The sequence below is a fragment of the Eriocheir sinensis genome, chromosome 8, assembly GCF_024679095.1.
Source record: "Eriocheir sinensis breed Jianghai 21 chromosome 8, ASM2467909v1, whole genome shotgun sequence".
Taxonomy (NCBI): Eukaryota; Metazoa; Arthropoda; class Malacostraca; order Decapoda; family Varunidae; genus Eriocheir; species Eriocheir sinensis.
In genome coordinates, this window is record NC_066516.1 from 2,038,946 (window position 1) to 2,055,991 (window position 17,046).

The 17,046-nt window shown below is 43.2% G+C and overlaps 1 protein-coding gene across 2 annotated transcripts; it reads right to left on the minus strand.

Annotated features, from left to right (window-relative positions):
- Window positions 1–453: 453 nt before the first annotated feature.
- On the minus strand, window positions 454–14,869 carry LOC126995366 (keratin, type II cytoskeletal 2 epidermal-like). Of its 2 annotated transcripts, XM_050854857.1 has the most exons (4): window positions 14,713–14,869; window positions 14,354–14,546; window positions 2,232–2,580; window positions 454–1,575 (listed from the first exon to the last, which is right to left on the minus strand). In XM_050854857.1, the coding sequence occupies exons 2-4, from the start codon at window positions 14,365–14,367 to the stop codon at window positions 922–924; spliced, it is 1,017 nt and encodes a 338-aa protein (XP_050710814.1). In that variant the 5' UTR covers window positions 14,368–14,546; window positions 14,713–14,869; the 3' UTR covers window positions 454–921. The 2 variants fall into 2 exon arrangements, with proteins under 2 accessions (XP_050710814.1, XP_050710815.1); XM_050854858.1 differs by having other exon boundaries at window positions 14,354–14,790.
- Between the last annotated feature and the right edge of the window lie 2,177 nt (window positions 14,870–17,046).

Here is a 17,046-nt window from a genome sequence, read left to right on the forward strand (position 1 = left end):
GCCAAGTTTGTACCCCACATTTTGTGATGTTAGGTCCGCTTATTAACCAGCGATTTTGGTAAAGAGGAGCACCTAGCAAGTACCAAAACAGTCATACAACACGGCAGCCACTTAAAAATAAATTCCCCTATGCCACTAACGGGCTGGGGCCATCCACTAGACCCCTCAAGAGAGCCTGCTAGTGTTATAAGCAGCACATAAAAAGACCAAACATTACTAGGTTTGATGTATTATTAAGAAAGAGTATTTAACAGAATTGAAAGCACCGTCAATACTTTTAAATGATAAATATCCAGTTTTGAAATTATTTTATTCTAAAAAATAAAACAGTGCAAGACACGACCCAGGAGAGCCTCCTTGTTGTGAGCCATAACATTCAATTTTATATATCTATTCAAAGACGCTCTCAGAGTCACACTGCAGCACTTGTTGAGGAACAAAAACACACTAACGCATTTTGGATACCATTTTAATAAACATAACAGAGTAATAACGCAGCACAACGACGTAAAACGCAATAACGAGGAGCGACCAGCGCCACGAATGAAAATGAAAGAGGTCTTCCTCCGTCTGCTTCCATTGAGCCACGCACCACAGGCTGCTGTGGCTGGACTGTCAGAGCTCGGCAGCCTCAGCGAAGATCACCAAATCTACATGAAGGTGGCTGTGAGGAAGGGACTTCGCAAGGAACATCCATAAGAGAGTATTGTTAAAGGGAGTAAAGAGAGTCCGTGAGGACAGTTTGCTTACAGGCTTTAAAATAGTCATAATATTGATACTGATCAGAAACCAAACCTTACTAAACACTGGACTAGCACGCCGAGGAGGCCGATGATGATGACAGACTAGCTGAGGGGCGTGAGTGAGATAACGAGTGTAGGCTTACTACGAGCGGGATGTCAGGGTGGCGCTACGTCCCCCCTACCCAATGACCACGGCAGGAGCCCGGGGCAGCGGAGGGTGGGGCAGGTAAGACTCTGTTCGCTGACTCTGCTGAGAGCCCGCCAACCCCAACTGAGCCAAGGCACCGTAGAAGCCTAAAGGTCGAGGTCCAATCGGTCGGGGAGGAGGAGGGGGAGGGCGCCTGAAAGGTCCCGGTCGCCTGTATCCACCAGGAGGCACCGAAGCGGGGGTCACTTGGCCGGTCTGTACTGGCGTTGGCTTCAGGCCGTCGTCTGATGGTTGGAGGGGAACGTTATCGTAGGGAATGCCGGGAGGTGCCTCTATCGCCGCCGTGCGGTAAGTGGGGATCGAGGGCTTGTCGGCCTCAACATCAACCTCAGGACCGTCTGTGGCGTCCCTGCGGTGATGGTCGTAACCTTTCTTGTTGCAGCGGGTGATGTACTCCTTCTCAAACTTGACGGTGGTGTGGGTGACTTGGCCGATGCCTGTCACGGTGAACTTGACAGTAGTGTAGCGGTTGATGGTTTTAGTGAAGAACAACGGCCGCACCTTCGTCTCCACCTGGGTGAGCAGTGGCTTGATGACCTGCGTGATAAACACCGGGTACCTAATGGTGGTGTAGCGCGTCTCCACGATCTTCTTCACATGTGGCTTGGGGTTCCTCACTTCCACCTGCGGAGACGAGACTGTATCAGTTATTATAACATTGGTGTGCCACAGCAGACACAGCAGACACCTCTGAGCTTGGGATATAAAGGCTTCGGGTTCATTCCGTGATGTGTTCTGGACATCAGCCTTTGTTTTAACTGTCCATCTTCCCCTTAACCACAGTACAATGCTTTTGCACATGTAAGAATTGCTAGCAGCATAAAACGTTTGTATTTTTCAGTGCTGCAACATGCTGTGCCCACGTGCATCTCACATCACCTATCTGGGAGAATAGATTTCTTTCGCTGATAAAACTGTCTTTCACCCTCCTCACGTCTACTATAGCCCCCCCCCTATAAATGACTAAACGCGAGGTGTCATCCACGCTCTCTATACAGTCCCCTCCCTCCTTTACCCCCCTCCAGGATCCCAATAACTAAAAAGCCACGCCCACACACCTGGATAGACTTTCCCTTGCCACACACACACACACACACACACACACACACACACACACACACACCAAGACTGCACACACAATTCCCTGTGTTGACGACAATATAACTATCGTCACCCAACACAACACTCAAAGGTCAAACACCCTCAACCACGGAGGAGGCAGGGAGGCAGGACGAAGGGAGGCAGGGGAAGAGAGACAGGGCCGCTGGTTGTCAACTTACATTATTAACAACTTCGGCTTTTTTGTCCTTGTAAACGGTGCGGTACTTGGTGATGGTCTGGGGGTGGCAGGGGGCAGGCTTGTACCCCCCATGTCCGTGTCCGCCCCCACCATGGCCTCCTCCGTAGCCACCGCCGTGCCCACCGCCGTGCCCACCGCCATGCCCACCGCCGTGCCCACCGCCGTGCCCACCGTCATGCCCACCGCCATGCCCACCGCCGTGCCCACCGCCATGCCCACCGCCGTGTCCGCCGCCGTGTCCGTGCCCTCCGTCACGTTCTTCCGCAGGTATAGCCAGCTGGGGCAGAGATGGACCGGCCAGCATCAGCATTAGCAGCAGCCGACACGTCCTGAGAGATAAATAAGATTAATAAACATACAGAGGCAGGTAGATAGATAAACGGATAGATGCGAGAGAGAGAGAGAGAGAGAGAGAGAGAGAGAGAGAGAGAGAGAGAGAGAGAGAGAGAGAGAGAGAGAGAGAGAGAGAGAGAGAGAGAGAACCCCATGGATGATTTCAGCAAGAGAAAGTCATCCTATTTGTTTTGGTCGGCACAGCATCTCTGCGAACACCTGTTGCACGAAAGAGAGGGGCGAAGAGAACAAGGAAGGGGAGGGGGGTGGAGGAGGAGGAGGAGTAGGAGGAGAAGGAGGAGGAGTGGATGGTGAAAGGGGAGATTATTTGAACGAGAGAGAGAGAGAGAGAGAGAGAGAGAGAGAGAGAGAGAGAGAGAGAGAGAGAGAGAGAGCAGCTATAAAAAAATGGGGGCGAGAAGAGACAGAGGGTGGAGGAGTTCGAATATACAATGAGTACACGGGGAGCGAGGAACGACCTACATCGCCCCACTCCCCTCCCGCCTTATATAGTGGAGCGATAATGAAATTTTCTTTGTCCGTCTGTATGTTTGCGTGCTTCCATGATATTTTGATAATGGATTGAAATATTTTTTTCACAAAATCATATGAGGAAATCCCATGGTGAATATATGTTGGAGCTGATTGAATTCTGGGGGAAAAATCCATAAAAATGACTGATTGGTGGCGGAGTAATAAAGAGGTTACGCTGTACTGTGCATGGTAATGGTTGATGTACACGCAGTAGCCAAGATGTACGGTCTTTTTTACGCTTTACTTGATGAAGTACACCACAGAGTTCAGGCCTAGGGTGCGCGTCTGTCACGGCCCGAGTGTTGCCACCATCCCAATGTAATGAAAATTAGGGTTAAATAAAGTATTACATAAATATTTTCTCAAACTTATTTGCCCTAAACTCCTCATTCCTCGGCTACTTTTAATTGTTGAATTTTCAAGCATGCACGATTCTAGAATCTGAACACTTTTCTAATTATGTTTCTACAGGATACATCCCAAAGTAAAAGTATCCGCCATGAAAGCGGAGAGTGACTCAGACGGAGCCGCGGCAAGTTTGTTTAGGAAGACTCCCGCTGCTCCCACGGTGGATAGCAGGTTGGTGACAGCTCCTTCAGGGACAAACAGTAAAATTATGTGCATTGGATTTATCATTACACATAATATATAAGGTCGACATATCAGACATCTTGCGTGGTTTGGAGTGTGGTCAGGATTTCTTTCTCCAAACACATTTGCGTACCCTAGATGAGATTGCATCTTGGGTGAATGTAACTATGTTGAATATCTGTGAGCTTCTGCAGTAATGCAGCTGATGTATTATACTGTTAGGATATTAGGAAAAATTATACAGTGGGAATGGGTGAAGGTGACATAAGTACCTTCATCATTTTGAGATTATTAATGGATATCTGTAACTATATATACAGTGTGACTTGGTGAAGAAGACATAAGTGCGTTCATCATTTAGAGATTATTCATGCATATATGTATTTGTATTTTATATATATATATATATATATATATATATATATATATATATATATATATATATATATATATATATATATATATATATATATATATATTTGACCTGGGGAGGCGGTGGCTGAGTGGATAGCGTGACGGCGCCGCGTCCTAGATGACGTGGGTTCGAGCCCCGCCCGGTGTCACCAAGCTGGGATTTTTCAGTCACCGCCGAGTGGCCTAAGACTACCCACATGCCGTTCAGAAGACCACCTATCAGCCCGGACTCTAGATTATTGGATTAAAGATGAGCTCCAGGGGGCAGCATGGGACCAATGCAAGATGGCGTCACTATAAACACTTACCTGCGCAATGACGGGCTGGGGCCGGCCATCAGGCCCTACTGCGCAAGCCTATTGGCGCAACAGGCGAAGACGTAAAAAAATCATATATATATATATATATATATATATATATATATATATATATATATATATATATATATATATATATATATATATATATATATATATATATATATATATATATATATATATATATATATATATATATATATATATATATATATATGTGTGTGTGTGTGTGTGTGTGTGTGTGTTTCAGCACGCCCTGATCACGTGTTGGACTCGCAATCGCCAGCAAGTACCCTCCCGTGTAGAGCAGGGCTCGTTGGTCGATCTCTGGGTACTGCTAGGACCTCACACCCGACATACCCCACCCCCCTTGCTCAAGGGTCAGCGGAAAAATAAAACAGCCTGAGCGGGCTCGAACCTCTGTCTGCCACGCCGTGGAGCCTGGCAGCACAACGCTTTAACCAATTGAGCTATCAGAGTGGTGTGTGTATGTGTGTGTGTGTGTGTGTGTGCACATCAATAATTGAATAAAATTAATCAAATCAAGTGAGCTGAGATGCTGGTTGGCAGGATAGAGGTAGTACATAGTCATGGTGATGGTGGCATTGCAATAATGCACAATGTGGCAGTCTCTAGCGGTACATCTTTATCAAACGCTGGCTGTTTTCTTTCGTACTGTTCTCGCTATTCTTTAATATCAGGGCCACCAGACCTGGCCAAGCCACACACCCCTACACCAACCCCTCACACATCACTCAGCCACAGCCTTTATGCCTCGTATACGGCCTGCCTCGAACAATGACCATCCAACGCACCCACTCACTCGAGCTCCAATCCTTCACGGGAAACAACGACCACATTCAAGCTCGTTACTGCATGGGATGAAACGGATTTGCTAACCCTCTGACTCGCTGGTGTAAACGTGATAAGGGAAGGGAGTTAGCGATTGTTAGTGGGTAACTATGAATGTCAAGGAGACAGGGAAATAATTACAGGAGACAGTAAAGAATGGATTAAGGAAATGGGAGACAGAAGTATGAGATGCAAGAGAAAAGACAAGTTACTATTTACAGATTAAGATGGTTACTATCAAGGAGACATGGAATAATAAAGGGAGGAATCAGAAAATAGAAGAAAGAAGTAGGGGATGCAGAACAGAATGAAAGGATGTGGTGAGTGCGGGAGCCGGTAATCATGAGTTAAAAAAAAAGAGATAAGGAAGAGAAGAGGAAACCGGAGGGTGCGGAATAAAAAATAAATAAAAAAAAAAACAGACAAGTGAAAGTGACTGAATGAATATCTAAAGAGGCGCCAAGAGGAGATGAGAGGATGAAAGGGAACAGTAAATGGTGGGATAACGAAAATAAAGAGAGAAACGAGGAAAACAGAATAAAGGGGAGAAACGAATGTGTAACTATGGACGCGGAAGAGAAATTGAGCGAACCAGAAGGAACAGTAAAGGGCTAAAATTGGGAAAATAATGAAACAGGGAAAGAAGAATGAAAGGAGAAAGCCAACTAACAAGAGATACGAAAGAGAAAAAAAGATAACCGGGAACAGTGAAGGATGGAATATGGAAAGAAAAGAAAGAAAAAGAGGAGGATGAAGGAAATATAAATGAACTATGGATGCAGAAGAGGAAGGAGATAAGAGGGGACAGTAAAGGGTGGAAGAGGGATATGAAGGAAGAAGTGAAAGAGGAAGAATGAAGGAGGAAGATAATTTTGTTAGTTAGCAAGGAAAAGAGAAAGAAAGATTATTGAAAGCAATAGATTATGAAATAAGAAAAATAAAGGATGAAGACAAAATGAGCGGGAAAATGTTAGGTAGCAAGGTATGTAATGAATATCGGTGAAAGCACTAGAGTTTATAGTAAGGAAAAGAAAGGAAGAAACATGGAAGCAGGATAAACGGAGAAAGTACGTAAGTTAGTTATGAATTAAAAAAATGAAGAAGATTAGCAAAAGCAGTAAAGGTTGTAATGAGGAAAATAAAAGAAGCGGAAAAAGCAGAATGAGCGAAGAAAATTTGCAAATTGGGAGTAAGAAAGAGAAAAAATTAGTGAAAGCAGCAGACGGCGTAATAAGAAAAAAGTAATGAAGAAACAGAACTTAATTAACGGAGACAATAAGTTAAACGGGGCTGCAAAAAATGGAGAGCGGAAACTTTGTACAAAAAAAGCAGCGATGAATAAGTTCCGCGGGTAGTAAGGAGGAACAGGAGTCTATGATCGGTACTGTAAAGGCGGCTTTACACCTGGCAATTCCTGGCCGGCAATACAGCCGCGACGATCTAGCGGCTAGACCGCCTGGATGCTCTCGGGAGCAAGTACGTTCACACGTGGGAGGAGCCGCCGGGAGCATCAAGACGTAAACTGCTAGTAAATGCAAGGGCATGAATTCATCCCAGACACCCCAAAAGGCTACTTCCATATTTTAAAACCACAATGAGTTTGGTCCATTAGCCTAATATTGTAGATCGAAATACTCTAAGTAAACGAGTTTTATCACAAGTAGTATTGATTGATTGTTTATTGTTGCATTTAACAACAAAGGAGATGGGAGGAACATGCCATCCCAGCCCCCAGGCATTACATAGTGTGATTATATAATACACGAAAATAATCGTTCCTGACCTCCTTCGATATCTCTCAAAGAGATAAACATTTCCCGCAATGTTGCTGCCACTCTCTCAAAAGTTGTTTTGCGCAGACTCTGCCTCTTGTAGAGCTTATCTTGTGGGTCCCACAAGTGTCGATGCTGCCTCACTTCCTCTAGCAATGCCACCTCGGCCTCCCGGCTCCAAATCTTGTCATCTGCATCTGTCATTTCTTGTTTTATTGGCGCCGACGTGTTGTACTCAGCCGCCAGTCGGCAATACAAGACGGACACGCTCAGCTGCAGAGAACTTGCCGCGAGAAGGGCTCCCAGACCCAGACCCAGACCAAAAATGCTGCCGGCAGCACGTCGCGGCTGTATTGCCGACCAGGAATTGCCAGGTGTAAAGCCGCCCTAAGACGCATTCAACTCTCACATCAACTATTTCTATAGGCCAAAAAGGAGGTCAGTCAGTTTCTTATGAGTGATATTTTAGGTTCATGGTTCAGAAGAACGGTCAAACTACCAGCAGGGTCATAAAAACACCCCTGGAAATGCCCACAACTCCTATGAAAGCCTTGTCAAATGTGTATGATTGGGCGACGACATGGTTAAGAATACGACCCTATATAATATTAGGTGTGAGCGAGGTTTACGTAGGTGAGGAACAGGGTGATTGAAAGACATCCTCATCACGGTTAGGCCGATCACCAGGAGATGGGAATTAATGCGAAGGTGATTATCTTCCGAGACGACGAGAGAGAGAGAGAGAGAGAGAGAGAGAGAGAGAGAGAGAGAGAGCGTGTGTGTGTATGTATGAGAGAGAGAGAGAGAGAGAGAGAGAGAGAGAGAGAGAGAGAGAGAGAGAATCATGAGCAAACACTAATCAAAACCCCATAAAAAAAAAAATACATATTCACCTGAACACACAAAGAATCTAACAGTAAAGTTACAATTAAAAACGAAAATGGGAACGAATGCTTCAACATGCCCAGACAAACACACACACACAAAAAAAAAACTGGGTCAGCAAAACAAAGAGAAAAGAGCTTCAGAACAAACGCCTTTTCATGAAGATTATTTATACAACTGCAGCGGGGACGGTCACCTGCTCCGCGCCGGTTTCCCCGTGAAGACTGTTGTTTACTCGACACACAGACACACGTGCGAGCAAGCAGTGGCCACTTGGGAGAGAGAGAGAGAGAGAGAGAGAGAGAGAGAGAGAGAGGGGCAGACAGATAGATATACAGAGAGCTATGAAGAGAAAAGGGCAGAAAAGCTTTTAGTATTCACGACCACAACATTTGCGACGCTGTACTATTGTTATCGTTGACGTTGCTACAGCCACCACATCGGAAATTCGCTCTGCCTCCCTTCCTTTCGTATTCACAGCCAGGTCTATCCGTTGTTGTACGTTCATGCTCATGCCACAAGCTTCTGTTGAGATAGTAGGCTACCTTGCTAGTCCCTTGACTCGCGCGACGGCCAAGGGTCACAGAGAGGGAGAGGAGGCCACGGGACTGACACATCACGGATCAGGAAATGAAAGACGAGACTGGACTGTAAGGTCGGGAGAGAGAGAGAGAGAGAGAGAGAGAGAGAGAGAGAGAGAGAAAGGGGAGACACAGACAGACAGACATATTGGAGAAGGGCGACAGGGCTACAGTGATGCATGACTACATAGATTTGTGGCTTAGACAAGACCGAAAGTTCGTTATTATTAATGATAGCAATAAATAATCTCCGTTCCAGGCCTTCTCTGCACAGCCTCAAGAACGCCGCCTGCGTCATCCATCAAGGTGCCACACGCCCACGAACACCGAGAGGAACACAATCAAAAGACTAATGCTTTCTATACCTTTCCCCGTTCTCTCTCTCTCTCTCTCTCTCTCTCTCTCTCTCTCTCTCTCTCCCACACACACACACACACACACACACACACACGTGGCCGCGGAAGCATGGCAAATCAAACACTCCTTCCTACAATCACTCTCTTACCATCCAACCCAAAGACTTACACACACACACACACACACACACACACACACACACACACACACACACACACACTACCTCCCCTCACCCCTTCACCCCCTACAGGCAACACCGTAATAATAGTCTCTTGGAGCAATACGGTCGACGGGAGCCTTCCTTCGCACTGCCGTCCCTTTCCCTTCCCTCCCGCCGACGATGTCTCAGCACTCTCTGATGACACCCTCGAGCAGGACTTTCTCGCGAGTGAAAGGATGAGCTGACTTCTGTGTGGGTAACTTTTACAGCGTCACTTTGAAGGTAAGAAGAGGTACCATTCTCTCTCTCTCTCTCTCTCTCTCTCTCTCTCTCTCTCTCTCTCTCTCTCTCTCTCTCTCTCTCTCTCTCTCTCTCTCTCTCTCTCTCTCTCTCTCTCTCTCTCTCTCTCTCTCTCTCTCTCTCTCTTAATCTATTTATCTACTTATCTATCTATCTATCCATCTCTATCCCAATAAGGAACAATGATAAGGTGCAAAACACTAGCTTAGCATTGTGAATATAATCCAGTTTTGGTACACTTAAAAGACTACCCTTCCCTACTTATATACCTTCTTTTTTTACTAAAACATCACATAACAGAGTAGCCGTTAGTATTCAGGAACCTGCACAGAAATGACTGAGAGAATATCATCTACTCCATCACTGAATATGGACCGTGGTATTTGGCGCGAGGCAGTGATCACGGTATAAGCAACCAGCCATGGCAATCACAAGTATGTCTACTCCCACAACCCCTTGTTAGAGGTTACTTAAGTATACGTGTTTTACTGTACTGTATACTGTGTGTGAGAATGTGTGTGTGTGTGTGTGTGTGTGTGTGTGGGTGGGTGGGTGTGTGTTCGCTCTAAGTACACACTTCCAGGTGCTTGTGATTAGCGGTGTGTGAAGTAAAACAGCAGTGTACACGCCTCAGCTGTGGCCGGTGTCTGTGTGTGTGTGTGTGTGTGTGTCTGCCTGCCTGTGTGTGAGTGAGTGTGTGTGTGTGTGTGTGTGTGTGTGTGTTTTATTCTCTCTCTCTCTCTCTCTCTCTCTCTCTCTCTCTCTCTCTCTCTCTCTCTCTCTCTCTCTCTCTCTCTCTCTCTCTCTCTCTCTCTCTCTCTCTCTCTCTCTCTCTCTCTCTCTCTCTCTCTCTCTCGAATTCATTATATACATAACAACGGCTGAAGGTTCTGTTTTCGCTTCACCAATCGCAGGTTATGTTTAACCTCCCGGGAACTTACAGCGAGTTTAGATGCTATTATTATTATTGTTGTTGTAGTTGTTGTTGTTGTTGTTACTATCATTATCATTTTTGCTATTATATCTTTGTTATTATTATTATTATTATTTGTTATAATTACTATTATTATTATTATTATTATTATTATTATTATTATTATTATTATTATTATTATTATTATTATTATTATTATTATTATTATTATTATTATTATTGTTATTATTACTATTATTATTATTATTATTATTATTATTATTATTATTATTATTATTATTATTATTATTATTATTATTATTATTATTATTATTATTATTATTATTATTATTATTATTATTATTATTATTATTATTATTATTATTATTATTATTATTATTATTATTATTATTATTATTATTATTATTATTATTATTATTATTACTATTATTATTATTATTATTATAATTATTATTATTATTATTATTATTATTATTATTATTATTATTATTATTATTATTATTATTATTATTATTATTATTATTATTATTATTATTATTATTATTATTATTATTATTATTATTATTATTATTATTATTATTATTATTGCTATTATTATTATTATTATTATTATTATTATTATTATTATTATTATTATTATTATTATTATTATTATTATTATTATTATTATTATTATTATTATTATTATTATTCTACTACTACTACTATCACAACTACTACTACTACTACCATCACAACAATAATTATTACTACTACTACTACTACTACTACTACTATTTCTACTATCACTACTGCTAACATTACAACGACGACGACTGATAACGTCTTAAAGAGGAAATAAAGGAAGCCATAAAGACATGTGCAAAAAACGGGAGTCTACGTGGAGAAAACGAGCGAGGTGGAAGATGACAGGTATTGGAAATGAATGGTTGACGGGATGGTGCACGGGCGAACGAACGGGAAACTGGGACAGTGTACGGGTGGAGGCTGCGTGGGATCAAAGGCGGATGTGGGAAGTGATGCTGAGTGTGTGTCATGTGGTAAGAGAGAGAGAGAGAGAGAGAGTACCAGAGGCGTAGTATGTAGGAAGTAATGCTGAGAGTTTTAGGGCTTTAGGGTGTGATAAGGCTTTTGTGGAACTTGTGTGTATTTCCAGGAGTAGTTGAATGAGCCTAATGACAGTTTGACAAGATTTTCGCACGAGAAATGTGAAAAAACACTCATGAAAACCCGGCAATTCTCCTTTGTGGTCTCTAAAAATACTTTACCTTCACATCCTGCTATACAGTGGGGGTTTTTTTTTATTTCTGCGATGCTCCTGTTGTATGTGGACCAGAAGAAAGGAAACACCATTGACTGACTGCCCCACTGACTCCTTAATTGACCTCCTCTCTCTCTTACTCACACTCATTCTCTTATTCACTTGTTTACTCATGTCGTCTCGCTCAAACACTTAGTCGCACACAGTACCTCAACCTTGCACTCACTCATTCACTCACAAGGACTCACTCACACTCTCATTTTCTTCTCATACACTCAGTCATACTCACTCACTCATTTACTAACTCACTCATCCACTCACTTACTAGGACTCACTCACACTCATTCTCTTCTTCTCAAACACTCAGTCATACTCAATCACTCATTTACTAACTCACTCATTCACTCACTCATTCATACACGCTCACTTAAAACACTCACTCAATGTGTCACAAATTCACTCACTCACCCACCGTCATGCACCCTGATTCACTCACTCATCCTCCCAGTCTCAATGACTGTTACATTGCCTAGCTGAGTGAGTATGAAAATCCTGTTCATATGCCGAGCGACTGAGGCAATGACCGACTGACTGACTGATTAACCTACTATTCAGATGCCAGGTAACTTTCTGTTTGCCTAGCTGTTTATACCTGTCTTTCGCACACCCGAGCTGACTGTTTACATGGATGACTGGCAGGCCCTCTGAATAACTAATTCGCTGAAGAAGTAGCTGACTAGGTGATAAATTGAGTTATCATCTGGCTGATAAATTAACTGACTGACTGGTCAGTCTTCCGACTATATGAGTAAGTGAGCGAGCATGAGTGACAAAGAGTTAGTAAGTGACACCAACTGCTTGAAAGACTAACTAGGTGGCAATGAGAGACTAATTGATCAAATGTTAACTGATCCCTTTAATGAATTTAACGGATTTTATTACCTGGGTGACTTACCAAGTGGTTTACTAAGCGAGTAACTAAAAGACAACCTTCTTTTCTCTCTTACTTCCTCACCGACAAAAGCTGACTGACTGACTAAGAAAATGACCAAATCACTGACTTGCTGAAGGATTGTTATAACCTACGTGGTGGCAGACCAAATGACTAACTAGCTACTGACTAACTAGATGGGTAGAGTGCTGACTGACTTAGGTGAGAGTAAGGAGCCAGCCCAGGCGAAAAAAATGATCCAGCAGCTTCACCCGTCCCCACCCTTCCACAAACCACACCTCGACACTCAGAGCCACACCCTCACAATTACCCTCACGCCGGTACACTCCCCACCATTATACTCACGCACTCACACCCTTCCTTCACACCTCTATGCCTCATTCACTCTCATCCGCGTTACATCTTTCACATTACCTTTGCCACAATCACGAATACCACAACCATTTGAACAACTGTTTCGTTCATCTCTCCCTCGTTCTTTATACACTCTACATTTTAATCTTCTACATCTTACACACACCTTCCTCTACCCCCCACCCCACCCCCCACCCCCACACACACAGGTACATGTTATACCCTCCTTTTATACTACCTGCTTCATTACCCCCCCCAAAACCTCCCACCATCCTCCCCCCCCCTACATACACATATAAACCCCTCCACCCCCAGCACACACAGAGGTACATGTGCACCGCCTACAAGACAAAGTTGAATTGCACCGTCCTTGATAAGTCCTTTTGATCTAAACTCGGATTATAGAGATCACCGACGGCCGGGAATAAAGTGCTAACAGGCAGTTGGCAGTATTCAGCAGGGACAAAGGCAGCCCCGCTAGTGGAGAGAGAGAGAGAGAGAGAGAGAGAGAGAGAGAGATCGTGTGAAGCGTTCCTTGCAGCACGGAGATGAGAGCAATATGTGCACATCCACGAAAGTAAACCCCACAAATCACACGATCGAGCGGAACTGCCTTGTACTGCGATTTCTCTTTGAAGGCTTGCACATTTGCTCCTGCTGCGTCTCTTCTTATTGTGTTGCCTAAAAACTTACGTAAAGCATTGTACTGTTCAGGTGAGATTAGCATTTTCAAACGTGGCAAATATGAAAAGATTTGAAGAGGAATGCGCCGAGAGAGAGAGAGAGAGAGAGAGAGAGAGAGAGAGAGAGAGAGAGAGAGAGAGAGAGAGAGAGAGAGAGAGAGAGAGAGAGAGAGAGAGAGAGAGAGAGAGAGAGACGTGGAGTAATTTCCGGAACCTTGCGGCAGAAAAGCAATGTTATGAACTGTGTGTCCTTAAATCTGGCATATATGAAGAGATAAACAGGACTGGGCCGAGAGAGAAAAATATGCACATAGAGAGTAGTGTTTGTAATATTCCGGTCGAAATTGACTCTTATGCTTGCAGATTTGGCGAGAAATGTCAAGTCAGGTCAGTGTTTTTTTGTGGTTGAAGAAGCATATGAATGAAGCGACATTGTTTTGTTTGTTGGACGCACGCTGTGACTGTGTTACTTGTGAGAGAAACTAACAGGAATGTGTGTTAGCCCGCATCTGTCCGGGGCAGCCAGACTTTAGGGGTTTACTATACAGTACATAATTATTATACTATACTGTTGCTGGGGTGGTGGTGGCAGTGTGTGGGGGTGTCGTGTTTTTAATGGAGATGATGTTGAAAGTGTAGCTGTAGTAGTAGTAGTAGTAGTAGTAGTAGTAGTAGTAGTAGTATTTATTGCTGTAGTTGTTGTTAATGTCGTTGTACCAGCAACAGTAATATCAACCTAAAAGTTTGGAAGCAGCATCAGCACTGGTGTTGGTGATGGTTGCACATAATCCTCATCAGCCTGAGGGGGTTAGCGGGACCTACCAGAGTGGAGTCATGGTGGTGGCGGGTGGTGGAGGAGGAGGAGCAAGTGCCGATACCTCCGCCCCGACAAACTCGTTGCCTGGTGGGTTTCTTGGCGGCTCCTGGCCCTTGTCACTTCTACAGGTGCTGCACCGCGACTGCTCTTTGGGTTATGATGATGCTCACACGCTGAGCCGATGACGCACTTTGCTTGCTGCGGGAACGGATTGATTTTCGATAAAGACAATGAAAGGCCGAGTGAGACTGAGACACAAAACGAAAGGAAACAAACAAAAGTCAGTTTCCGATGCGACACGAAACCATTAATCCCGTGAAGCGAAGTCGAAGATTACAGTGAAAGAACAAATAATTATAATCACGTAGGAAGGAGGAGGCCGCAGAAGGCGTGGATGAGTGTTCCCTTCGCCGGCTGCCTCCAAAGTAAGACTGGCTGCCCTCACGTCGCAGTGTTAAGCTTTTCACTTTTAGAAGCAGCACTTTCCCTTCCCGCCGCCGGTGGTGAGGGCTGTGGTGAGGGGGTCTGGAGGGGCGACTGGCTGCAAGATATATAGCGTTAGGGGGTGAACGGGCACCAGCTCAGCGGGGGATCGGTGATACGAAGGTTTAGGGGTGGCAGAGGGGAGGATGTAGGTAAAGAGAAGGGGGTGCGTTGCTGGTCGTACATTGATCTTTCCGTAATTTCTCTTTCATCTCCTCAGAAACACCAACCATGCGTTCAGAAAGGTAGCACATCGGCCTACCCTTGCTTCCCAGACCAATCAAAGAGCGGATGAGTTCAATCGATACAGCTGATTGGCGAAGGAGGAGCCAGTACCAAGTTCTCTCTCTATTTCCTGGCCTCTAGATACCTTCTCTCCTCCACTCTGCGATGCGGATATGCTGACTCTTTACCACTCGCTCGAAAACCCCATAAGTTTTAATAATGATGCAAATGAAATGGTTCTTTACATTTCCTGATCCCAGCATTCATAATGGTTACTGGTCAGTAATGTAAGCAGTCCAGCAAATCCACAAATATTTAAATCGATAATAACATGCACCTGCATATCAATTATAAAAAAAGATTGTGACTAATTTGACAGGACTTAGGATTTCATTCATATTGAAAAAAAATCCAGGAACATATGAAAATATATATATATATATATATATATATATATATATATATATATATATATATATATATATATATATATATATATATATATATATATATTATATATTTATATATATAAATAGATAGATATATAGATATATATATATATATATAGATATATATATAGATTGTTATATACATAGATAAATATATATATATATATTTATGTATATGTATAGAGAGAGAGAGAGAGAGAGAGAGAGAGAGAGAGAGAGAGAGAGAGAGAGAGAGAGAGAGAGAGAGAGATATATATATATATATATATATATATATATATATATATATATATATATATATATATATATATATCTATATATATATGAGGTGTCTTGATAACTTTTTGTAACTTTCTCTTTATTAATTTCTGCAACATTTGCGGTCTTCGCTCTATTTTTCATTCTGTGGAACACCATCTCTCCTCCCCTAAACCACACCTTCTCTTTCTCACCGAAGCGCAGGTTTCTGAGGCTACTGACAGCAATCTCTACTGAGTTCCCCTCTACTATCTCTATCCTAAATTTCAATCCAAAGCTGGATGTTGCGTCTACGTACGCAACGACATAACTTGCTGTCGTTCCCACGACCTTGACTCTTAAAAGTTTTCCACCATCTGGCTAAGATTTCATTGTCATTCTATTACTAAATACATCTGTGCTGTTTATCTCTCACTTAACTTTACTAACTATGTAAAATTCTATGACTACTTGAACTCTAAAGTGCAGCACATCTTGACCCACTCTCCCTTCGCTGAAATCTCCATCTTAGGAGATTTCAATGTTCACCACCACCTTTGGCTTTCATACTCTTTCACTGACCAGCCTGGTGAACGAACCTACAACTTTGCTATCTTCAATGATCTATAGAGCAGTTGGTTCAGCACCCTACACGTATTCCCGACCGTCTTGGAGACAGGCCCAACATACTAGACCACTGCCGTCTCATCTATCTAAAAGATGAACGCTTCTCTCAACCTTTCTGTAAAAACTCCATTCTGGACGATTCTGGACATATTCCTCCAACTCATCCCCCCTCTGAGTCCTTTATGCCTGTTATTAAGATTCTTAAGAATGATGTTTTCAATGTCCTCTCTGGCCTCCTCTTGTCTTTAAAAACTATGCTTCCGTGCTGGCACCCTGCCTGGTCAAACTCTTTCGTCTCTACCTATCAACATCTACCTTTCCTTCCTGCTGGAAGTACGCCTTCATACAGCATTCTACTCATGCTCATCCCTACACTGTCCAAACCCCTTATACAAGAGTTAACAAGCATCTTCACTCTTTCATCCCTCACGCTGGTAAACTCTGGAACAATCTTCCTTCATCTGTATTTCCTCCTGTCCACGACTTGAACTCTTTCAAGAGGAGGGTATCAGGACACCTCTCCTCCCGAAACTGATCTTTCTTTCGGCCACCTCTTTTAGTTCTTTTTAGGGAGCAGCGAGTGGCGGGCTTTTTTTTTTTTTGCTTTTTTTTTCTTTTTTGTGTGTGTGACCTTGAGCTGCCTCCTTTGTTGTAAAAAAAAAAAATGTGCATAAGAA